This window comes from Ictalurus punctatus, chromosome 2 (genome assembly GCF_001660625.3).
Source record: "Ictalurus punctatus breed USDA103 chromosome 2, Coco_2.0, whole genome shotgun sequence".
In the NCBI taxonomy this organism is placed as follows: domain Eukaryota; kingdom Metazoa; phylum Chordata; class Actinopteri; order Siluriformes; family Ictaluridae; genus Ictalurus; species Ictalurus punctatus.
Genome location: NC_030417.2, coordinates 2,063,416 through 2,089,066, shown reverse-complemented (window position 1 = coordinate 2,089,066; position 25,651 = coordinate 2,063,416). Strand labels below are relative to the sequence as shown.

Below are 25,651 nucleotides of genomic sequence, written 5' to 3'. Positions count from 1 at the left end.
TATGATTGTTTTCATTTCAAATGTCCATCTTCACTGCATCTAGTCCAGCATACATGCACCATGCGTAAAATATCATTAAAATATGAAATCCTTTAGGTTTGAGCTTCTCCTCTAAAATGGTGTGTGTGTGTGTGTGTGTGTGTGTGTTTATGTGTGTGTGTGTGTGTGTGTGTGTGTGTGTGTGTGTGTGTGTGTGTGTGTTGCACAGTGCTTTATCATTAATTATCACTTTCTGAATTTCAACAGCGAATAAAAGATACTAGGAGATACATGCACCAAAATTTATGTTGTTTGCATTAACACAGACAAAATGATAAAAAGAAAAGTCCATCCATCCATCCATCTTCTACCGCTTATTCCTTTTCAGGGTCACGGGGAACCTGGAGCCTATCCCAGGGAGCATTGGGCACAAGGCGGGATACACCCTGGCACCCTGGACAGGTTGCCAATCCATCACAGGGCACAATCACATACACACTCACACACCCATTCACAGTACGGACACTTTAGACACGCCAATCAGCCTACCATGCATGTCTTTGGACTGGGGGAGAAAACCGGAGTAACCGGAGGAAACCCCCGCAGCACGGGGAGAACATGCAAACTCCGCATACACAGCCCCTGCGGGACTCAAACCCCCAACCCTGGAGGTGTAAGGGGAACATGAAGTGAAAATGTCCAAATTGGGCCCAATTAGCTATTTTCCCTCTCCGGTGTCATGTGACTTGTTAGTGTTACAAGGTCTCAGGTGTGAATGGGGAGCAGGTGTGTTAAATTTGGTGTCATCATTCTCACACTCCCTCATACTGGTCACTAGAAGTTCAACATGGCACCTCATGGCAAAGAACTCTCTGACGATCTGAAAAAAAGAATTGTTGCTCTACATAAAGATGGCCTAGGCTACAAGACCCTGACACAGCTGCAGCACAGTGGCCAAGACCATTCAGCGGTTTAACAGGACAGGTTACACTCAGAACAGACCTCGCCAGGGTCTACCAAAGAAGTAGAGTGCACGTGCTCAGCGTCATATCCAGAGGTTGTGTTTGGGAAATAGACGTGTGAGTGCTCCCAGCATTCCTGCAGAGGTTGAAGGGGTGGGGGATCAGGCTGTCAGTGCTCAGACCATACGCCGCACACTGATTCAAATTGGTCTGCATGGCTGTCATCCCAGAAGGAAGCCTCTTCTAAAGCTGATGCACAAGAAAGGCCGCAAACAGTTTGCTGAAGACAAGCAGAATAAGGACATGGATTACTGGAACCATGTCCTGTGGTCTGATGAGACCGAGATAAACTTATTTGGTTCAGATGGTGTCAAGCGTGTGTGGTGGCAACCAGGTAAGGAGTACAAAGACAAGTGTGTCTTGCCTGCAGTCAATCATGGTGGTGGGAGTGTCATGGTCTGGGGCTGCATGAGTGCTGCTGGCACTGGGGAGCTACAGTTCACTGAGGGAGCCATGAATGGCAACATGTACTGTGACATACTGAATCAGAGCATGATCCCCTCCCTTTGGAGACTGGGCCGCAGGGCAGTATTCCAGCATGATAACGACCCCAAACACACCTCCAAGATGACCACTGCCTTGCTAAAGAAGCTGAGGGTGAAGGTGATGGACTGGCCAAGCATGTCTCCAGACCTAAACCCTATTGAGCATCTGTGGGGCATCCTCAAATGGATGGTGGAGGAGCACAAGGTCTCTAACATCCACCAGCTCCGTGATGTCGTCATGAAGGAGAAGAAGAGGATTGGCAGTGGCAACCTGTGAAGCTCTGGTGAACTCCATTCCCAAGAGGCTTAAGGCAGTGCTGGAAAATAATGGTGGCCACACAAAATATTGACACTTTGGGCCCAATTTGGACATTTTCACTTAGGGGTGTACTCACTTTTGTTGCTAGCAGTTTAGACATTAATGGCTGTGTGTTGAGTTATTTTGAGGGGACAGCAAATTTACACTGTTATACAAGCTGTACACTCACTACTTTACATTGTAGCAAAGTGTAATTTCTTCAGTGTTTTCACATTAAAAGATATAATCAAATATTTTTTTAAAAATGTGAGGGGTGTACTCACAGTTGTGAGATACTGTATATATAGGCCTGCTGTGATCAGGTGAAGTGGCAGTTAAGTGTGTCAGGTGATATATATACACCCGCGCCACTGTGAACCGCGCCATTAGCCTCTATTACCGGAAGGGAATACACAATTCACAGGCACGCCCCAGTATGACAAAGCTAGACAATGTCTCGTTCCCTTCTCAGGGAACAGGGTTACATGTGTAACCCAGACGTTCCCTTTCAAAGGGAACTCCACATTGCGTTAGCTGAATGCTATGGGAATGACAATACCCACTCTGTCATACTGAGGGTATGGCCTGTTCAAAAGGAGCCCGAGGGTCGTTGAAAGACACTCGGAGACCGGGCCGGAATGTATATCTAGGCTGTAAAATCTAATGAATGTGTGTGGTGTAGACCACCTTGCACAGCACACACTTCTTGTAAAGATACCCCTTTGGACAAAGCCTTCGAGGAATGAGTGGAATGAGCCCTTATGGTGGAATGAGCCCTTATGCCCAGAAGTAAAGTTAGACCGCACACCTCATAAGCGATAGAGATTGCTTCCACTATCCAATTAGAGATGTGCTGCTTCAACACAGTGTCACCTCTACTGTCGCTGCCCAAGCCGACCAGCAACTGTTTTGACTTATGCCACTGGCCAGAGGATGTAAGAACAGAGAGACCTTACTGGACACAGGTGGTGCAATTTGTCTTGTTCCGGTATGAGGAACGGATGAGGGCAGAAAGCCTGCAACACTATGGCTGGCAAGCAGATGTAGGTACTTTAGGAATATAATTTGGCCAAGGATACAGGAAGGCCTTGGCTAATCCGGGGGTAAAGTGAAGGCAGGAAGGGGCAACAGAGAGCTTGTAGATCTTCTCGCTTGAGAGATATCAGGGTCAGCAGAAGAGTTACCTTTAGTGTCAGAAGCCTCTCAGAGACTTACTCTAAGGGCTCAAATGCCGCACCTGTCAGACCTTCCAGTACCACAGAAAGGTCCCAGAAAGGTATGCATGGTCTGCAGATGTGCCTCGGCTGTCTGACACTACACATAACCCTCAAAGCTAGAGAATGTTGCCCCACAGAGGCTCTATCAATAGGGGCATGGCAGGCCAAAATGGTGGTCATGTAGACCCTGATTGTAGGAGGAGCCAATCCTGCTGAGAAATATCCCTGTAAGAACTCCAGGACTGTAGCTATTGCGCAGTTCACTGGGTCTAGCTGACATTCCTTACACCACGAGACAAAAAGTTGCCACTTGGGCGCATACAATTTCATCGTGGATGGTGTTCTAGCATTCCACATGGTCTCTACAACCTCAGCTGAGAGACCAGAATCTATGACCTGTTGCCCCTCAGAGGCCAGACCCACAGTTTCCATAGTCCCGGCCAAGGGGGATAAATCAGCCCTCCGGCTTGAGACAGAAAGTCCCTGAGCATGGGAATCTCCAAAGGAGTGCCGTCTAGCAGGGATGTAGTCTCTGAGAACCATATTTGAGCTGGCCAATAAGGTGCTACTAGCAGCAGACATAGACAGTTTTGGTGAACTCTCACTAGAACTTGTGGGAGCAGAGCGATTGGGGTAAAAGCATATAAATGTGACCTCAGCCACATGTGCACCATGGCATCAAGGTGTGAGCGCGAACCACAGTTGTCTCCTCAGAGGCGAAAACATTCACTTCCGCCTGGCCAAACCTCCACCATATGGACTCCACCACTTGTGGATGGAGCCACTAATCCCTGGGCCTCAGCCCCTGCCTCAACAGGATGTCTGCCCCCACATCCCAGTTGCCCAGACTGTACATTGTACTCACTGACAAAAACTTTCCCTCTGTCCAGAAAAGAATTAGTTGCGCCTGCCTGAACAGGGCAATCGCTCCACTAGGTCATCCACTTGGGGGAGGGAATAGCTGTCAAACTAGGAGACCTGGTTCGGTTTCCTGAAGTCATTGCAGAGGCGCATACTTCCGTTGGGCTTCGGCACGACTACGATGGGGTTGGAGCAGGGGCTGTTGGACTACTCTATGATGGTGTCCCACAACATCCGGCCAACCTCCTCCATGATAGCCTTACGGTGGGCCGCTGGGACATGATTGGGCCACTGTCGCACCACCACTCCCGAGCTGGTCTTGATCTCATGGTGGACCAGCTGCGTCATCCCTGGGGAGGTAGAAAAAACATCAATGAATTGACCCACCAACTCTGTTTGCTCCTGACTTTGTGTGGGGGTGAGATCTTCACCCAGCTGGAACAAGGTGCCCTTGTTGTGATCTGTGTCTATTACCATGAATGCAGACAATACTGGCACCGGCTCTATCCATTTATTCAACAGGTTCATGTGGTAAGTTTTTGTCTCCGCTTCTTTACTGTGCTGCTGTAGGTGATAGTTCCTGGTTCCCTTCCTCTCATGGACTGTATATGGGCACTGCCATGGGCTAGATAATTACAGGAGCTATTCAACACTAGCAGGAGTACCGATCCCCAGGCTGGAACTCCCGGGGTTGCGCTGGGCAGTTGTAGACTCTTTTCTGTTCCTCCTGGGAGGCTCTCATATGTCCTGGATGATCGGAGCCACTCGGTTGATCCTCCCCTGCATCTCCTACACGTAGTCGATGACCAAGCAGAACGGGGAGGGCTGTTCTTTCCAACCTTCCCGTGCCACGTGCAGCAGTCCTCGAGGTCGCCGTCTGAAGAGGAGCTCGAAGGGAGTGAAGCGGAGCCGTCTCTTCAGCACTACAGCAGCAGTCGTGGGAGGAGCACTCTTTACTTTTTGTGCGCCAGCCTCCAGCCTGTCTCCACAACACTCTCTCTCTCTCTCACACACACACACACACACACACACACAATCTAAGACACAAAATATTCATGAAGCATATTTAGTTTAGTTAATAACGATGAGCAACATTTTCTATTGCTGGTATAAGATAAATGTCATTACTTGGACATACAGTATATTCTGTAATTACTATCTAAAGTGTTTCCATTTTTACAATTTTCTTTAGATTTCTGTTGCCTGACTTTGAATCCAAACACGGGACATCGTTACCTCATTCTGTCTGAGAAGAACAGAGCGGTGACAGAGGGTAGGACACACCAGCTGTATGCTGTCCATCCAGAGTGATTTGACTCCTACAGTCAGGTGTTGAGTAAGGAGAGCATGTCTGGACGCTGTTACTGGGAGGTGGAGTGGACAGTGATGTGTGTGTGTACATATCAGTTTCATATAAAGACATCAGCAGGAAAGGACTAGGTAATGACCGTTGGTTTGGAGGCAACCATCAGTCCTGGGGTCTAAGGTGTTCTTCTTCTTCTCTGTCTTTCTGGCACAACAACATTGAGACTGATCTCAGAGTTCCATCATCCTCCAGAATAGGAGTGTATGTGGATCACAGTGCAGGAACTCTGTCCTTCTACAGCGTCTCTGACACGATGACGCTCCTCCACAGAGTCCACACCACATTCACTCAGCCTCTATACGCTGGATTCTGACTGCGCTCTCATGGATCAAGTGTAAGGTTATGTGATCCAAAAAAAATCTGAAAATTAAATTATTCCATAATCGCTAACGATTAACTTTCTAAAAATTTTAAACTGCATGAATTTTTAAAGACATTAAAGTCTAATAAACATTTACATTTTCTTTGATGACTGTAATTAAAATTGCATAATTCTTTGTAAATATTATATCCAGTATAAAAATTACTTACACGATTATTTGTAAACAGTCTGTAAATGGTGCATTAATGAAGCGTAACTTCCAACATGATGCTACCAACACTATGCTTCACTGTAGGGATGTTGTTCTCAGGGTGATGTGCAGTGTTGGGTTACAAGCAAATGTTGGCCAAAACGTTCAATTTTGGTCCATTAGACCTAGTAAACGTTTTCAACATGTTTGCTGGAGCTTTTTCTGGTTGATCCTGGATGGAGGGATTAGAAATCATTACAGTATTTAATTTTATAGAGACGAGGCAAACAATTCTACACATAGCATGTTCACTCGGAACATTCTATACACAAGACTTTAATCGTTATGATTAAAGGAACAGTTTTAGGAGGGAAAGCTACAGTATTCAGGTGATGTATTCAGGAGGATGAGTATTAAGATTTTTTTTTGAAAGTACAAGTCTTTAAGCTATCCACATCCAATTCTGCTCCTTGTTATACATTTCATTATTTCAGGTACTAGTAATGAACTTGCACTTTATTATTATTATTATTATTATTATTATCATCATTATTATTAAAGCATACATGATGGATCCTAATAGGGCAAAATTCTGCTAAGGTTCTGTGGGGCAAGACTAGAAGATTGTGATTTATGGAAGTATAAGCTGCACTTAAATCAAGCAACGAATGCAAAAAGACTGAACTTTGATCAGAGGCCAGTGGTCGGTAATTTACTACTTTAATCAACGCTGTTTCAGTACTGATAAAGTCTAAACCCTGACTAAAAGATTTAACGTGTTCTTTTACTTTACCATGGTGGTAAAATTAAATGAGTAATGTGGACTGTAATAAGTATGTATGAAGTTCATGTAAAACTGTATAATCCTTTATTTTAATAAAATATAACCCCAAACGTCTGTAAAATAAGACTGTATCTGTCATTTGTCATAGACTAAGCTACACTGATGGATATATATTTGTCACGTATCATGACGGAGCGGAGATAAGATGGATGCAAGTGCAGTATGAACAGTTGTTTATTTACAAGAGAGACAGGCAGACAAATCCAAAACGTGATCCAAAACGTAATCCACAAACATGCCAGAGGTCAGGCGATCGGCAAACAGGCATACCCGGGGTAAGGCAGGAATCAAGGATGTGACACGGAAAACAGGGTCGATAAACAAAACGAGAAACATTAACTATGACGAGGAACTGGGAGCGGATAATCCAGTGTGAATTAACTCTAAACATGGAACGTGACTATGACTACTATATGAACTAAACTAACGCTAAACATGGACCGTGACTATGACTTGACTATAATCTTCTGCGACTTCCTATAATCTTAACACGACTATAATCTTCCACGTTGTGTGCTGGGAGGCGTGCAGTATATATGCGGGCATGATTACCCTCGCAACTGCTAACAGCTGAGGGTAATCCGGACACACATGACATGACAACCAATGACAGGACGGGGAGGAGACATGACCTAAACAATAACAAAAGCACATGTTGAAATGTCACTGCTGTCAACATTGGAAAAGCAGGGGCTCGCGCATTCGCGGTTAGAGCATGCTGCTTCAAGCGGGAATCATGACAATATTTAGTCACATCACTACTGGTTCATTCAAATATGTTTCCATTGTTTCATTAAAATATGCTTGGGTATTCATATCGGTTTAATAATTAACCCACCGGTTTATTAATTTGATTAATCTTTTTTTAAAACTTAGACAAAATGACACATGGAAAATATAATCCTATAGTTTATCCACATGTATAGTTTAGTCATCATCATCATCATCATTGTTATTATCATCATTATTGACAGTGTTGATTTTGTTTACATGCACTTATTATGCAAATAGTTTGTTTTGGGCTGTGCCTTTTTTACCTACACTTCCAGTTAAAAATGTGAGCTGGAGTTTAATCACTATTAATGCCACAGAAGAAACTAAAGGATGCTGAATGGCAATTAAATACAGAAAGATTCATCTATATGGAACTCATCAACTGCTCCCTGTCAGATCCTAATGTGGCTCTAAATGAGAGTTTAGTGCTTTATTTAAGGCAAGCACACTTGTAGTGTGACCTTGTTGTAGGTAGGTCACAGGTTAAATCCTGATCCTGAGCATAACTGTCCTGCATTCTCGGTTGGAAGGATGGTATAGACCAGTTTATTTACATTCTCCACCTATGTAAAGCCACATCAATGCTCTTTGTCGCAACACAATACACAACACAAGCTTATTTCAGAGCTAATTTGAACTAATTTGAGTGAATCTCTCACAGCGTTTGAGTGCAGGAAAATGGCTGAGGCCAGTATTTCAGTAGATCAGGATCAGTTCATCTGTCCAGTGTGTCTGGATCTACTGAAGGATCCGGTGGCGATCCCCTGTGGTCACAGTTTCTGTGAGGTGTGTATTAATGACTACTGGGATCCGGAAGATAAGAGCGGAATTTAGTTAACTGATTTTATATTTTCTAAATTTCCATAATCTTCTTTCCTCTTTCTTTTAGGAGATTGTAATGTTATAAACGTGAATATATTTTTTAAATTATCAGAATATTATTTCGTTTGCGAATATATGTCTTCTTATGGTTTTGTTTATTTGGTTTTGTTAATTTATATTTTTAAAAAAAAGAATTATAATTGGCATACAAAAGTATATTCAAACAAATAAACAATAACTACAACTTCCAAACAATAAATGGAACAATGATTCAGAAGTGCTATGTTTTTTTCTCCTCTTATATATGTAGTACCTTGTTTTTCCTCTTATATATGTAGTAAAATCCTTATACTTTTACAAAACTATGACTGCATAATTTCTGATCAGATATCAATGCACCAATCTACCCTGACCAGTACAGATATATTTCATAGGTGTTACCTTTTCATTTACGGCATTTGGCAGACACTGTTATCCAGAGCAACTTACATTTTATCTCATTTACACAACTGAGCAGCTGAGGGTTAATGGCCTTGCTCAAGGGCCTAGCAGTGGCATCATGGCAATGCTGGGATTTGAACTCACAACCTTCTAATCAGTAGTCCAACATCTTAACCACTGAACTACCACTGCCAAGTAGCCAAACGGAATCAGAGTCAGAATCACACTCAAGATAATAAATCAAGATCAGCATCGGGATCAGAAACAGAATCAGTCAAAATCAGAATTACCCAATCAGGATCATGTTCATTCAGAATCAATCAGGATCAGTAAGAATCAGAATTTAGAATTAAACTGAAACATTTTCAATCAATCTATCTATCAAAAATCAGAATCAGACAAAATTTGTTTCAGTCAGAATCAGATACAATCTGAGTCAGTCCAAATCAGAAAGAGAATCAATTAGAGTCTGAATCAATCTGAGTCAGAATCAGAATCATGCTTTGATGGTACACTACATGTTACAACCTGCTATGTGCAGGTATGTTTCTTATTTTGTGTTTATGTGTGTGTGTGTGTGTGTGTGTGTGTGTGTTCAGTCTGCGCAGGTTGGCTCATTCCAGACTCCAGTCTGGGCCTTCCTGCTCTGCTTCAGCTGGTCTTGTTCTTCTGTTTCTGGCTCAAGATGACGTCATCATTGGGTTAAAGTATTCAGTTGCAATGACAGCCAGTGCCGGGTAGCTCCGACTTGTTGATGCTCACCTGAACACGGCCAGGTGGTGGCTCCTTGTTCCCTCAGAAATCAGGTTTTAAACTTGGCTCATGACTCTCCCTGCTCTGGATATGCAGGTGTTCTTGTACTATGTACTTGAGTGCATTAAAGAATTTAGTTTTGCCTGGCATGAAAGTCGACTCTGGAGCGCTCTATTATCAAACTTGTCACGTGTCAGATTGTGGATAAACCAAATCAAGTGTACGATGCAGTGACAATGGTACAGTAAATAGACTGTGTCAAAGTGATATCATATTAAACTTTTTAAATAATATGCCCTATATGATATGGGTGGAGGGTGGTGGGGCCCACGTCAATATTTTTTAAGGGGGCCCAGAACTCCCTATCTACAGCCTTGCACCAGATACCGGTAACAAACTTAAAATGATTACACCAGTAATAAACTAATATTAGCAAATAACAAACTTAAACTGACAGCATTCTGGTGAACAAAAGTACAAATACATAAGAAAGAAAATACAAAAAGCAAAAAAAAAAAAAAAACATTAACAAGAATCCAAAAATGATTATGTCAAAAGCATTGCCAGTTTTAGGGGTCAGTACACTAAGATAATGTAATTTTATACTTTAGTCCTGCACTGTAGCATTACAATTTCCCTTCACTGGATCTAAGAGACGAAACCTGTTTCCAAAGCACTGACCTCATTAATGCTCTTGTATTTGAATGAGCACAGATTCCCACAGCCATGCTCCAAAGTGGAGTGGAAAGCCTTCCCAGAAGAGTGGAGGTTGTTATAGCAGCAAAGGAAGGAACAACCTTCTGTGTTAATGCCCATGGTTTTAAAATGGGCACATATGGGTGTGATTCTGGGTGCCAACATACTTTTGGCCATGTAGTGTACCTTGGCTGTTGAGCAATACAAATTATGCTGCATGAGTTGAGGTGAGCGTTCGGCTATAATGCAGTTATACACTTCTCCTTTAAATTCTGCACTCACACTGTCTCTTTAAAAACTTGACCTGCATTCTCTCTTATTATCTCTCTCTCTCTCTCACACACACACACACACACACACACACACACACACACACACACACATACACAACCAGGATGTTCATTTCAGAGAAAACGAAAGTCAGAAACTCAACCCCTCTCTCTCTCTCTCTCTTTCAGCTTGTGAGTTCAGGAAAATGACCGAGGCCAGTATTTCAGTAGATCAGGATCAGTTCAGCTGTCCAGTTTGTCTGGATCTACTGAAGGATCCGGTGGCGATCCCCTGTGGACACAGTTACTGTAAGGTGTGTATTAATGACTGCTGGGATCAGGAGGATCAGAAGGGTGTCTACAGCTGTTCTCAGTGCAGAGACACTTTCACTCCGAGGCCTGTTCTACGCAGAAACAACATGCTGGCTGAAGTGGTGGAGAAACTGAAGAAAACTGAAGTCCAAGCTGCTTCTCCTGCTCACTGTTACGCTGGACCTGGAGAGTCCTATCTGAAGTATCTGTCCTATATGATGGGGCCAATCTTTATATTGTGTCTGGCCTATTTCATGTGTCCTGACTACTTCTGCAAAACTGATCTTTTGCAAAACTATGAACTGCCTGTATTGGAAGAGGGGAAGACAGAAAAAGCTTCTGGAAAGATCTGCTCTGAGCATAATAAAGTGCTAGAGATCTACTGTCGTACTGACCAAAGCTTCATCTGTTATCTGTGTACGATGGATAAACACAAAGGTCATGAAACTGTTCCTGTTGTATCAGAAAGAGCAGAAAAACAGGTGAGAACTGAAAACATTTTCAGCAAAAATGCATCATATTACTTATCTAGAATCAGCTGCTTAGTCATTATATTTAATAATAATGTTGACTGGGATTCATTTGGTTTTTTTTAGTATTTAAAGTTTGTTTACATTTAAAGGATTTGCTTTTTTAAGTATCAAGTCGAGTTCATTTATCATTTGCACAGTATACCAAGACAAATGTGCATTGAAATGCTTGAGGTGAGGTTCAAGCAATGTTTTCACGTACACTGAGACACAGATTCAAAGTTTCTCATTATCTGTCAGCACCTTCAATTAACGCAATAATCACAATAAATTATGCAATGTCTTACCCAATTCATCATGATAATGATCTTCACTATTTACCACTTGAAAAATAAAAAAGCAGGGTGGGATTTTCCAAAAAGAGAAAAGAATTTCTCAGTTGAAGCTTGTACTTAACACTGACAAAACCAAACTAATAGTATTTTATGAAGCAAAAAATGTCCCCAGAAGCTTCCAACAATTACTACTTTTCAATTGATTCTGTTACTTCATATAAATATCTTGGGATTTTAGTTGATGATAGTCAACATTTAAAGCCCATATTCAGCAACTTACAAAAAAGGAGGTTGGTGTTAGCCATCTTTTTGCCTATGCTGGACTATGGTAATATTTTATATATGAATGCTTCTGCCCAGTGTGTGAAATCAATTGGCACCCTTTAGCATGGAGTATTGAGATTCATACTAAACTGTAAAGCTGTTCCACATTATTGCACAAGTTTCAAACACACAAACACACACACAGAGAGAGAGAGAGAGAGAGAGAGAGAGAGAGAGAGAGAGAGAGAGAGAATGCAAACAAAAATCTTAAAAATTCATAACTTGAAGAAAGTATAGCAAACAGTAACACCTGAGAGGACTTGTTAAGGTTTTAGCAGGTTGCTTATTGCTTAACTCGAGTTACACCCATGACTGAGCACTGAAATACACTCTGGCAGGCATCCAGGATATGACTCAATCAGCTTAAGCAGGTGCACAGAAGACACCTAATAAACTAACAATCCAACAATCCAAAACAGCACAAGTTGCAGTTGATTAAAAACAGAACGAATTTAACCCTTTATCTGCAGTTAATATTCACCACTAAAATCACCCAGTGATACAGCAAGTCATAATAATAATCACTTTCTCACACCACATTATGAATGTCTATGAACTTTAAAACACCCGACATCCACACAGTAAAATCCCTAGTGTTGAATTAGCACCCAGAGTGTTTATTTGAGTCCAATGGACTTATATAAACACTGTAGGGTGTAAATTCAACACTGGTGATTTTTCTGTGCAGTCTTTACACTTTAATAAATAGAACCAGTTTGTCTGGATCTACTGAAGGATCCCGAGTAGAAACCGAGTGAACTTTTACCCTTTATCTGCAGTTAATATTCACCCACTGAGCTCATAATCTCATCATGCATACACAGTGTAATGTATTGTATTTGTCCTCAGAGAGAGTTAAAGGAGGAGCAGATGAAATCCCAGCAGAGAATCCAGGAGAAGCAGAAGATGGTGCCGTTGCTGAAACAGGCTGTGAACACTATGAAGGTGAGTAGAGAAAACACACACACTTGAAAGTAACCGTAATGTGATGTTTTAAATTTTTCTTTTTTCCTCAGTCTTTTTCAGGGAACTTGTTAATGTCACGTATCAGGAAGCTCTGGACTCCACTTCCCATCAGCCACTGCATTGCACTACATGTCACATGACCACCTGCACCTGATTCACGTTTTGGTTAATGAGCACTCATGGGTATATATAGTCCTTGTCTGCACTATTAGCTTGTCTTTCGTTGTCTTAGACCCCTGTGTTCCATGTTTCTTGAGCTTGTTAGTTTATGTTTAGTTTTGCCACAGTATTCTGCCAAGTAGACTTAGATTCATGTTGTTTATGTCTCAGTGTTTGTTCCATGCCACAGTAGTTTAGTCAAGTTGTCTCAGTATCTTTGTTTCTCAGTTCGTTGCTTCAATAAAAGTCATTATCTGCACCTGCTTCTGGCTCAGCCTCTAATCATGACAGAACGAAAGACCAACAATCAGAAGCAGCAGATCGCCTCCACGATGGAAGCAGCAGGAGAACGGAGGAGACGCAGAACCCGGAGGTCGACGCCAACCGTCCCCGCTATAGACTCCGTCCACTTCCCACAATGGACATTTATGGAGCTTCCGGACCCATTTGACGGATTTTTCGGTGCCCCAGAGTATTTCCTGGTAGACTGTCAATACTATTTCGCCAGCCTGTTAGACCCTAAGCAAGAGGAGAAGCAATGGCTCCGATTTATGTGGTCCCAGTTCTTTGGCCTGGCCCGTCAATGGGTGCAGCTCAAACTGGAGAAGCACTGTAGGAACCTGGACGGTGTAGAACAGTTTGTGGGGGATTTCATGTTGCGATTCGGGAGTCCGGAGGCGAAGGAGGAGCTAGAACAACTTCTCAGGGGGGTAAGTCTGGAAGGCGAACCTGACCTGCCGTTTAAGCACTACTACAGGCAACGTCATACAGAGCTCAACCCTGAGATCCAAGCCAACCCTCCAGTCCCTGAGATCCAAGCCAAGCCTCCAGTCAGGAAAGTCCAAGTCCAAGTCCCAGTCAAGTCTCATGTCCCTGATGTCCAAGTCCCAGTCAAGTCTCAAGTCCCTAAGGTCCAAGTCAAGTCTCACGTCCCTGAGATCCAAGGCAAGCCCCCAGTGCCTGAGCTCCAGGTCCAGCCTCCAGTGCCTGAGCTCCAGGTCAAGTCTCCAGTGCCTGAGCTCCAGGTCCAGCCTCCAGTGCCTGAGCTCCAGGTCCAGCCTCCAGTGCCTGAGCTCCAGGTCCAGCCTCCAGTGCCTGAGCTCCAGGTCCAGCCTCCAGTGCCTGAGCTCCAGGTCCAGCCTCCAGTGCCTGAGCTCCAGGTCCAGCCTCCAGTGCCTGAGCTCCAGGTCCAGCCTCCAGTGCCTGAGCTCCAGGTCCAGCCTCCCGTCAGGAAGGTCCAAGCCAAACCTCGTGTCCCTGAGGTCACGTTCAGGCCTACTGACCCAAATGACCAAACGCTGCTCACACCCAAGTCTACCGACCCGGTCGCCCAAGTTCAGCCAACGCCCAACACTGCCGACACGCCCAGCCAAGTTCCGCTCACGCCCAGCCAAGTTCCGCTCACGCACAGCCAAGCTCTGCTCACGCCCCAGTCCACCGACACGGCCAGCCAAGCTCCGCCCATGCCCAAGGTTCACCTAGTGACCTCAGAGCCTCAGTCTCCCTGCTCAGCTGTGGACGTCGCCCAGCCTCCCTGCTCAGCTGTGGACGTCGCCCAGCCTCCCTGCTCAGCTGTGGACGTCGCCCAGCCTCCCTGCTCAGCTGTGGACGTCGCCCAGCCTCCCTGCTCAGCTGTGGACGTCGCCCAGCCTCCCTGCTCAGCTGTGGACGTCGCCCAGCCTCCCTGCTCAGCTGTGGACGTCGCCCAGCCTCCCTGCTCAGCTGTGGACGTCGCCCAGCCTCCCTGCTCAGCTGTGGACGTCGCCCAGCCTCCCTGCTCAGCTGTGGACGTCGCCCAGCCTCCCTGCTCAGCTGTGGACGTCGCCCAGCCTCCCTGCTCAGCTGTGGACGTCGCCCAGCCTCCCTGCTCAGCTGTGGACGTCGCCCAGCCTCCCTGCTCAGCTGTGGACGTCGCCCAGCCTCCCTGCTCAGCTGTGGACGTCGCCCAGCCTCCTTGCTCCATGGCAGATAGCGTTCCCCTCTTCTGCATCGAGGAGACTCCCGCTCCTCTCCCTGGCCGCACGGAGACCCACGCTCCTCTCCCTGGCCTTACAGGGGACTTCGCTCTGCCTTCTAGTTCAGCTGTGGATGTTGCTCTGCTTTCAGGCGCCGACGAGGACGTCATCCTGCTTCCCTGCTCTGCCGAGTACAGCGCTCTGTTTCCCCGCGCCCTCGAGGACGTCGATCTGCCTTCCTGCTCCGCCGAGTACAGTGCTCTGCCTTCCTGCTCCGCCGAGTACAGTGCTCTGCCTTCCTGCTCCGACGAGGGTGTCGCTCTGCCTTCCTGCTCCGACGAGGGTGTCGCTCTGCCTTCCTGATCCGCCGAGGGTGTCGCCCTGCCTTCATGTTCCGACGAGGACGTCGCCCTGCTTCCCTGCTCCGCCGAGTACAGTGCTCTGTTTCCCTGTTCCGCTGAGTACAATACTCTGTTTCCCTGCTCGGCCGAGGTCGTCGCTCTTCTTTCCTGCTCGGCCGAGGACGTCGCGCTGCCGTCATGCTCCGCCGAGGACGTCGCTCTGCCTTCATGCTCCGCCGAGGACGTCGCTCTGCCTTCATGTTCGGCCGAGGTCGTCGCTCTGCCCTCCCGTTCGGCCGAGGTCGTCGCTCTGCCCTCCCGTTCGGCCGAGGTCGTCGCTCAGCCCGCCTGCTCCATTGCAACTAGCGTTTCCTCCTTCTGCTTCGAGGAGACCCACGCTCCTCTCCCTGGCCGCACGGGGGACTTCTCTTGGCCTTCCAGTTCAGCTGGGGACGTCGCGCCGCTTTCATGCTCTGCCGAGGAAATATCTCAGCCTCCCTGTGCCATTGTAGAAGCCGCCCGGCCTCCTAGTTTTGCGGGGGACATTTTCTCCAGGACCACCAGATGGAGGACGTATCAGGGGCCAGGACCACCAGATGGAGGACGTATAATTTTGGGCGCTCCGGGAGTAGCACCCTTGGGGGAGGGTTCTGTCACGTATCAGGAAGCTCTGGACTCCACTTCCCATCAGCCACTGCACTGCACTACATGTCACATGACCACCTGCACCTGATTCACGTTTTGGTTAATGAGCACTCATGGGTATATATAGTCCTTGTCTGCACTATTAGCTTGTCTTTCGTTGTCTTAGACCCCTGTGTTCCATGTTTCTTGAGCTTGTTAGTTTATGTTTAGTTTTGCCACAGTATTCTGCCAAGTAGACTTAGATTCATGTTGTTTATGTCTCAGTGTTTGTTCCATGCCACAGTAGTTTAGTCAAGTTGTCTCAGTGTCTTTGTTTATCAGTTCGTTGCTTCAATAAAAGTCATTATCTGCACCTGCTTCTGGCTCAGCCTCTAATCGTGACAGTTAACAGTGGAACGCACTTCTGAGTATATAAGTTCATCATGTGGATATTATACACTGAAAAGTATATAATATCTACATGATGTAAAGTAAATCTAATAATATATTATTACATTGTGATAAACTGTAGCCACTCAGTCTCATTAAAAGGTACACTGTACAAATATCTTCGTGAACACAATAATGACAGACTAGATCAGGGGTGTCCAATCTTATCAGTAAAGGCCTGTGTGGGTGCAGGTTTTCATTCCAACCAAGCAAGAACCACACCTGATTTCACCTGTTTAATCAGTTGTTCTTGGCTTTCAGTAGACTCAGGCATGGCTTCTGCTTGGTTGTAATGAAAACCTGCACCCACACCGGCCCTTTCCTGATAAGATTGAACACCCCTGCAATAGAGCTATAAACCATGACAAGATGGAGGGGGGACATAAGATGCATTTCAAAACAAACACACATGAGATCAAAAAAAGCATCGAACATGGAACACTTTTTGTATTTGCTCACCACCGCACCCCTCTTTGGGGACCATTGACCATTGTGTGTATGTGTGTGTGTGTGTGTGTGTGTGTGTGTGTGTGTCTCCTAACAGCTCAGTGCACAGACAGCAGTGGAGGACAGTGAGAGGATCTTTACTGAGATGATCAGCTCCATGGAGAAAAGGCGCTCGGAGGTGACTGCGCTGATCAGAGCTCAGGATAAGGCTGAACTGAGTCGAGCTGAACGACTCCTGGAGCAACTGGAGCAGGAGATCGCTGATCTTCAGAGGAGAGTCACTGAACTGGAGGAGCTTGCACACACAGATGATCATCTCCACTTCCTCCAGGTAACACTCACTGTCTGATGCATGCACACACACACCTGTCTGTTTAATCACATGTATCTTTCTTCACCTTTCTCCTTCTCCATGATGTTTTTCTTTCTCACTGTAGAGTTTCCAGCCTCTCCATGTCTCTTCTGGACATGAGGACTCACGCAGCATCACTGTCAATCAACATCTCTCATTTGATGGAGTGAGGAAATCTCTCTCTGCTCTGAAAAAGAGACTCGAGGAATTCTGCCAGGAGGAATTCATCAGAATCCCTGAACAAGGTGAAATTGTCCTGCTGGGAAATCTTTACTTTCTCTGCAGCTCGGTAATGAGAGACATCAAATTTCCCAATAACACATAGAAGTGATTTCATATGAGCTAGACAGCACACAGATGTGGGAAGCTGGGTCGTCAGCTTCAGCAGAACTTGGTCAGACGTGTCAGCAGATTCAGGTGCAAACATAACGTTGCTGGTTGTAACGTTGACCTCGGACAGGAACGTGGCTTGGGAGGCCGTCTCTTCGACCTCGGACAAGAACGTGGCTTGGGAGGCCATCTTGTCGACCTCAGACAGGAACTTGGCTTAGGAAGTCATCTCGTTGACCTCAGACCGGAACTTGGCATGGGAGGTCACCTCGTTGACCTCAGACAGCAACATGGCTTGGGAGGTCATCTCACTGACCTCTAGCAGTAGCTCTGGAGATGAGACCACCTCGTCAGCCTCGGACTGGAACTTGGCATGAGAGGCCGTCTCTTCAACCTCAGACAGGAGCATGGCTTGAGAGACCATCTATTCGACCTCAGACAGGAACTTGGCATGGGAGGACGTCTCTTCGACCTCGGACAGGAACATGGCTTGAGAGGCCGTCTCTTCGACCTCGGACAGGAACATGGCTTGAGAGGCCGTCTCTTAGACCCCAGATATGTACTGGGCATGCTTTCTGAGGTTCAGGTGTGGAGCAGTCTCTTTCTCACTGCAGAGAGACAACATGATATCCCCAGCCTGGCATGAAATCGTAACACACAGGAGGAGACGAAATACTGCTGCAGTTATCAAAAAGCCTTGGGAATACACAACAGAGCTCTTCCACAGGCAGATGAGGAAAGTAGTGAAGAAACATCTCTCAGATGGCTTAGCCCGGATTGACCATAACCAGCTCCCCATAAAGCACAGATCAGTTCACACAGCACCAAAATGTAATGTGGCCACTGAAGATGTGTGAAATCCCATCTTCAGCAGCCAGTAGGATGGATGGACTAGCAAACTCATACATCTGAAAGTGGCTGGGGCTGCCAAGATGCCTCTTTGATGCTAGTCTCTTCAGAAAAAATGCCATTCAACTCTCACTGTAATCCCTCAGTTTCGGGTACAAACAAGAGAAAGCGTCCATCTCTGTCCTTACAGGGCAACAAAATGAGGGCCCAAAAGGAGGTGGACCAGGCAATCAGCAGGTTGCAGGGGTGTCGGTGCAATATAGTATGGAACAACAGACAGGACAGTATCATGGGCTGATCTGTGTAAGACACCATAGGCCAGGCTCAGCTTCCTAACCAGGGCAATGTACAACACCTTGCCTTGTCTGTCACGATTACCCCTTTAAGCAGCGTGCTGTGGGCACGCATGCACAAGCGAGATGCGCGTGCACCTGCTGTTCCTTTGTTGACAATCGTGACATTTCGACACGTGCATTTGTTATGTTTCTGTTATGTCTCCTCCCTGTTCTGTCATTGGCTATTGTTTCACGTGTGTCTGAATTGCCCTCAGGCGTCAGCTATTACCACGCTGATTATGTTTGTATATATACCGTGCGCCTCCCAGCACACGGCGCAGAATATTAGATTACAACAGAACCTTAGTATTGATTCTTTACCACAGTTAGTCATAATCATAATCATAGTCATAGTCATAGTCCATGTTTAGTCCAGGTTTAGTTCACGCTGGTTTCTCCGCTCCCAGTTCATAGTCATACATTATCTCACAAAAGTGAGTACACCCCTCACATTTTTGTAAATATAATCTTTATGTAGAGCAACAATTCTTTTTTTTTCAGATCCTCAGAGAGTTCTTTGCCATGAGGTGCCTTATTGAACTTCCAGTGACCAGTATGAGGGAGTGTGAGGGCGATGACACCAAATTTAACACACCTGCACCCCATTCACACCTGAGACCTTGTAACACTAACAGGTCACATGACACCGGGGAGGGAAAATGGCTAATTGGGCCCAATTTGGACATTTTCACTTAGGGGTGTACTCACTTTTGTTGCCAGTGGTTTAGACATTAATGGCTGTGTGTTGAGTTATTTTGAGGGGACAGCAAATTTACACTTTTACACAAGCTGTACACTCACTACTTTACATTGTAGCAAAGTGTCATTTCTTCAGTGTTGTCACATGAAAAGATATCATCAAATATTTACAAAAATGTGAGGGGTGTACTCATTTTTGTGAGATACTGTAGCTTATGTTTCATGTTTTGTATCTCGACCCTGTTTTCCGTGACCACGACATAGTTTCCTGCCTTGCCCCGTTTATACCTGTTTGCCGATCGCCTGACCTCTTGCATGTTTTCGATTACGTTTTTGGATCACGTTTTGGATTTACCTGCCTGTGTCTCTCTTATTTAATAAAACTGTCAAACTTCATTTGCATCCATCCTATCTTCATTACGTCTCGAGCCGTGACATTGTTCTTGAAACCTCCACCACTGCTTTGAGGAACCTGTCCCCTCTGCAATGCCACCAATGCAAGTGTTTATTTCCTGCCATGGAGGTGAGATGCTAGAACTTTGTCAGCGTTTTAACATCCTGTCTACTCCATGACATGGGAGTCACTGGGGTAAACAACTGGAGAGCCATGAAAGAGCTGGATGAGGGGGGCAGGTTCTGGCTGTGTCTATGAAGGAAGGACAAGATCTGGGAGACAAACCAACCCTAAAGTGTAGCAACAAGAGGTGGCAGGGGAAACATCTGCAAATGGGGCAAAACCTCAATAAATGACCCAGCTGACGACCCTGCGAATTTCCCAAAGGTACTATTGGAGGTGTGGCAGACAGCAAGGTGTAGCAGGTTCAACACCTACCTGTGCATTACAGCGTAGTCATTAGTTTCCAAAGTAGCTCTCTGCTTATGCTCATGTTATTAATAGAGTTTATTTTTCTATCATTCCGAGGGGATGAAAGTCTCAAAAATAAAGTAGTGATTAAACATCAGGCACAAATTTTATCACTTTAAACTGTTTTGCGTCTTTTACACCACCTGATTTTTCCTTCCATTTTGTTTCTGTGTCTCCACAGCTGCAGCAGTTCAGATCATTTTACCCCCAGAACCAAAGAGCAGACAAGATTTTCTGCAGTGTACGTGTAAAACACACACACACACACACACATTCTCTCTCACACACACTCTCTCTCTCTCACTCTCACACACACACACACACACACACACACACACACACACACACACACACACACACACACACACATTCTCTCTCACACACACTCTCTCTCTCTCACTCTCACACACACACACACACACACACACACACACACACACACACACACACACACACATCCTGTGATTAATATCTAACATGTTCACATTTATCATGTGTTTAGATTTCTGTGATCTGACTCTGGATCCCAACACAGTACATTATTACCTCATTCTGTCTGAGAAGAACCGAGTGGTGAAGTACAGTAAGAGAAAGCAGCAGTACTCTGATCATCCAGAGAGATTTGACTCCTACCCTCAGGTGTTAAGTAAGAAGAGTGTGTGTGGACGCTGTTACTGGGAGGTGGAGTGGAGCGTTGCTGTGTACATATCAGTCTCATATAAAGACATCAGCAAGAAAGGACCGGGTAATGAGTGTGGGTTTGGACGCAACAATCAGTCCTGGAGTCTGCGGTGTTCTTCTTTTTCTTCTCTCTTTTTCTATCACAACAACATTAACACTGATCTCAGAGTTCCATCGTCCTCCAGAATAGGAGTGTATGTGGATTACAGTGCAGGAACTCTGTCCTTCTACAGTGTCTCTGACACGATGAAGCTCCTCCACAGAGTCCACACCACATTCACTCAGCCTCTATACGCTGGGTTCAGGCTTGGCTTTTATGGATCAACTGTGAGATTAAATAAAATCTTACTAATGTGATGTTTAATAAAACGAGTAAATATAACAGATTTCCTTTTTGTATCAAGTTTACTCAAATAAAGATGTAATATGAGTAGGCTAATTGATTTGATCTTTTCTAAATTTCCATAATCTCTGTCTTTTAGGTGTGTGTGGTGGGGTGGTTGGTTTTGTTTATTTGACTTTGTTAATTTATATAAAAATAATTATAATAATAGGTATAAAAAGTATATTAAAGCAAATTAACAATATCCATCTCCACAAACTCTACACACTTCCAGACAATAAATAGATCAACGATTCAGAAGTGCTGTATCCTTTTACCTTGTTTTTCTCCTCTTGTATGTGTAATGCTTATTCTTTCACAAATGGATGAATACAGGGCCTTCTGATTAGATATCAGTGCACCAATGTTCCCTGACCAGTAGAGGGCAGTATAGATACATTTGTTACTGTACACATGTACTGTATATTTATGGCATTTGGCAGACACCTTTATCCAGAGCAACATACATTTTATCTCATTTACCAGACTGAGCAGCTGAGGGGTTAAGGGCCTTGCTCACCACCACTTAATGAATTTGCGTTTCTGTTCTGTACATCTTAACATTGCTGTAAACTTTTCACAAATTCCTCAAACACGATGTCTATGTTGCACAATGATTTTGTTTCGCGATAATTTCAATGAGTAAAAGTCTTAAAAAAGCCCATTTCCAAGACAACGACAAAAGCTTGACGATTAGTGCAGAAACAAAGGAACTTATATAACAGTGATAATCAGGGTGAGAGGAGGCACAGGTAAGTGTGATTAGGACATGTGACCGTGTCATGTGCCTCATGGGTACTGACAGTATAGTGGTTTAGCTTTCTTTGCTGGCTGTTCATGTTGCATACACAAGAAAATGATGTATTCTTTGATACTTAAAAAAAGGAAGAAAAAAGATACATTACAATGTATGGTTTCTCATAATGGAGGTAAAAGTGCGCCTGCGATTCTGAAATCAACCACTAGAGGCGCAATCTTCACAGGTCAGAAAGTGCAGGAATGCAGTTGGATGATTCGTATCACAGAGGTCAGTGTTTGTTTGGGTTTTTTTCCACAGTCTCAGCTGACTGTGTGATACAGCGAGATGCTGAGCTTTCACAGAGCTCACTGACATCACCCTCAGAACAGCAAGTCGACTTTAATTGACTATGACACAGAAATGATCAGGCTTTAATAGCTTCATCAGTATTCACGGCTCATGTTTGGACCCTCTGTGTTTTATTAGAGACGTGATTGTACATCAGACCTGAAATCTGCTTATTTGGCTCCACGGACCTCTGTGCTAGTTCTACATTTAAAAAAAAAAAAAAAGTAAACATGTGTTGTGTGTTAACTTAAACCAAAACAAGAGGACAGATTTAGGGCAACCCTTATTGAACAATTTTGAGTGGGGACAAAGTGCGATCCTAAAGAACCTCATGAAAGATACAAAAAAATTATGCAAAAGTGTACCCTGCTGGATTACGGTTACCAGGACCCACCCCTGGAGCCAGGCCTGGTGCTGGTGCTGGAATCAGCAGGCGAGCATCTGGTGACCAGGCCAGGTCAGGATCAGTCCAAAATGGTGATGTGGAGGTTTCTTGTGGGATACAAAATGTAGAGTGGAGGTCAGGAGGCATGCATGTGATGGACAATCTCAGGTGGAGAGGACCCTTAGAAAGAAAAATAGTGGAAAATTGTGGGCGTAAACTGACCTTAAAAGGAGTGAACTGAACTTAAAACTTGAGTATGATGAGGCAGTGAGACAGGTCGAAAAATTGTTCAAAATATGTTATGTCAATAAGACTCTGTTTAAACGCTGTCGTTATCTGATTATCATTTTAGGTATAATTTAAACAACTTTTATAAACTATTTAGATTTAATAGACAAATTTAATACCCGACCTGCAGACGTACCAATTTGCACACATGTTGGTTACTTACAACTGGGCAACGTTTAATCGACTGACTAACATACAACTTGACAAATCTGTATAAGACTTTTTCAATTCAGCTCTAGCTCTAGCATCCAATTTATAGACATTGAATGACTAAGCATTTATGTCAGAACTGAACTAATATTAATACGCAAGTACTGTAGTCTTTCTTTATCTAACGCTATGTTAGCTCGTTATCAGACAACTGTAACTAGCCATCTAACACAATTCTGAGGAAAATAAAATCTTGGTTGGAGCGAGCAAGCAATTTTGAATTAAACAACTATGTCATTGTGAGTATAGTAACATACTCAGACACCATCAGGTCACTAGATTCACAATTACAGCTACATGTTCTCAAATTGACCAAAAATGTACGAACATCAGTTCCTGTGGTTCTAGATCTATATAAACTGAAAATATAGCAACATCGCAACCCTGGTTTTTGACTAAAAGTCCCCTCCACGAACACAATTCGAACGCTGAATAAAAGTGTCAGCGAAATGCCTAAATGGATCGTGTGCAGGATACGTTACACACTTCAGCGATACCCCTTTGTTAGGTTTTCATTATTCTGCGTCTATCTTGCAAACATGGCAATTTTCACCATGTAAGCGAATCTCAAACGATCCCGATTTAATTACTCCTGCATCATCTCCAATCGGGGAAGAGACAACAGACTGTGAAATTATGATTTTTTTTGTAAAAACACACCCGTGTCCAGTGCTCATCTGCTCCTGATTTGACAGAGTGGTAAATTGGGTTTATCGATTATGGACAAGCACTTAGAAGCCGCAGTCGTGCATCTCCATGAGAGATCGAAGTGATTAAATGATCGTATCATTCCTGGCTACGTTCACAATCCTTTCGCTGCGAAGCGATCCAGTGTAATAACCACAATCTCATTATTTAACGAAGCAGCAGCATACAGTTGGTTGTTGTAAAGTTCTGGAATCTGTTTGAAGCTGTCGAACAGCTGTGACCGTATCACAATGAACGAATTGTGTATCAATGACTAATAAAAAAAACAGTGTTCTGTCCAGTGAATACAATAATCATTACCTGCTATGTTGCTTAGCAACCCAAGCTTATTGTTAACATAAATGTTTATCACCTTGTGGATTAAAAGCAAAAAATTTCCTTACACATGATCAAATCACTGTAACACAAGTCATCTCTTGGCTAATTGCTTTATTAGTAGTAGTAGTAGTGGTAGTAGTAATAGTAGTGGTAGTGATAGTGGTGGTAGTAGTAGTGATAGTGGTATTAGTGGTGGTGGTCGTGGTAGTAGTAGCAGTAATAGTAGTGGTGGTGGTGGTGGTAGTAGTAGTGATAGTGGTATTAGTGGTGGTGGTGGTGGTGGTGGTAGTAGTAGTAGTGGTAGCATTGGTGGTGGTAGTGGTGTTAGTAGTACTGCTAGTAGTGGTAGTAGTAATATATTTTTGGTGGGTTTATTGTCATCATTGGCTCGTAATCTCCAAATTGTATGCCTACATGATGAACATGACATGGTGTGCAAGCATAAATAATCAGTTTCCATTTAGTAGATTAGAGACTGATTAGTTTTGGAACCCAGAGATAATGCACTTTATGATTAACTCACACACACGCACACAAACACACACACACACAACCGCTTCCAACAAACAGTCAGGAGCGTAAGAGCTCAAACAGTGTGTGTTAGAAGAGCACAGCAGCCCGTGTAGCTCTGAATCCATTCTTATTTCTGTACTACTCTTCATGTCCTGTTATAGGAAAAGAATCAGTTTCGGGATGCTCACAGTAACTCCAACCCTAAGAGTTTTATTCGTAATGTATGTTTTTTTGCAAAGCGTTTTCATAGAAACGTCCTTTATGGCATATAAAGGTCCATTCATTTATTTTTTATAGCATATATACCCTTATAGCATCATACCTTTCTGGTACTAGACAATGCGCAGAAAAATGGCATAATTATTGAGGTCTTTACAGGATAGAGCGGCAATAATTTTGAGAGCTGCTCGTGTAGCGCGCCACTTATGTTCAGCTTTGCCATTTTAACATTGAAACTGCATGTCATTTGTCTTCCCTTTTTCTAAGATGTACCCAATCTTTAATATCAGGTTAGTACTGCCTTTTAATGACGTGTCTATCCTGTTAAAGATTCTGTGTCAGGGCCGTATTCAGAGTCCAGTTAGGCGGACATTCCACGACACTACACGTAACTATAATCGGACAAAAAGTGCAAGGTGTTGTTCATTAATAAAGTAAGAATTGTACGCTAATCACTGTGGTATAATAACACCCTGGTGTTGATTATTGTTCTATAACAGCACGCCCCATCTTGTGTTCTTCCTTACATAGCATTGCCTCTTTAATATCCATGAAAATGTTTCTATTGAGTTTTTTTTTTTTTTCGTAATCGGAGACATTGATTATCTTGAAGATAGAAATTGATGGATAAACGTATGAATGGGTGAGCTGTAAAAGTAGCACAGGAGTGCTTGGTCAGCTTATCCTTCAAACCGTAGGCATGTTTTC

The 25,651-nt window shown here is 44.2% G+C and overlaps 1 protein-coding gene across 1 annotated transcript; it reads left to right on the top strand.

Annotated features, from left to right (window-relative positions):
• Positions 1–10,443: 10,443 nt before the first annotated feature.
• LOC108257623 (tripartite motif-containing protein 16-like protein) lies at positions 10,444–21,263 on the top strand. Its single transcript, XM_017455550.3, has 6 exons — positions 10,444–11,133; positions 12,630–12,725; positions 16,820–17,053; positions 17,160–17,319; positions 20,334–20,393; positions 20,655–21,263. Exons 1-6 carry the CDS (start codon positions 10,546–10,548, stop codon positions 21,188–21,190), a joined length of 1,674 nt encoding a protein of 557 aa, XP_017311039.1. The 5' UTR covers positions 10,444–10,545; the 3' UTR covers positions 21,191–21,263.
• The last annotated feature ends 4,388 nt before the right edge of the window (positions 21,264–25,651 follow it).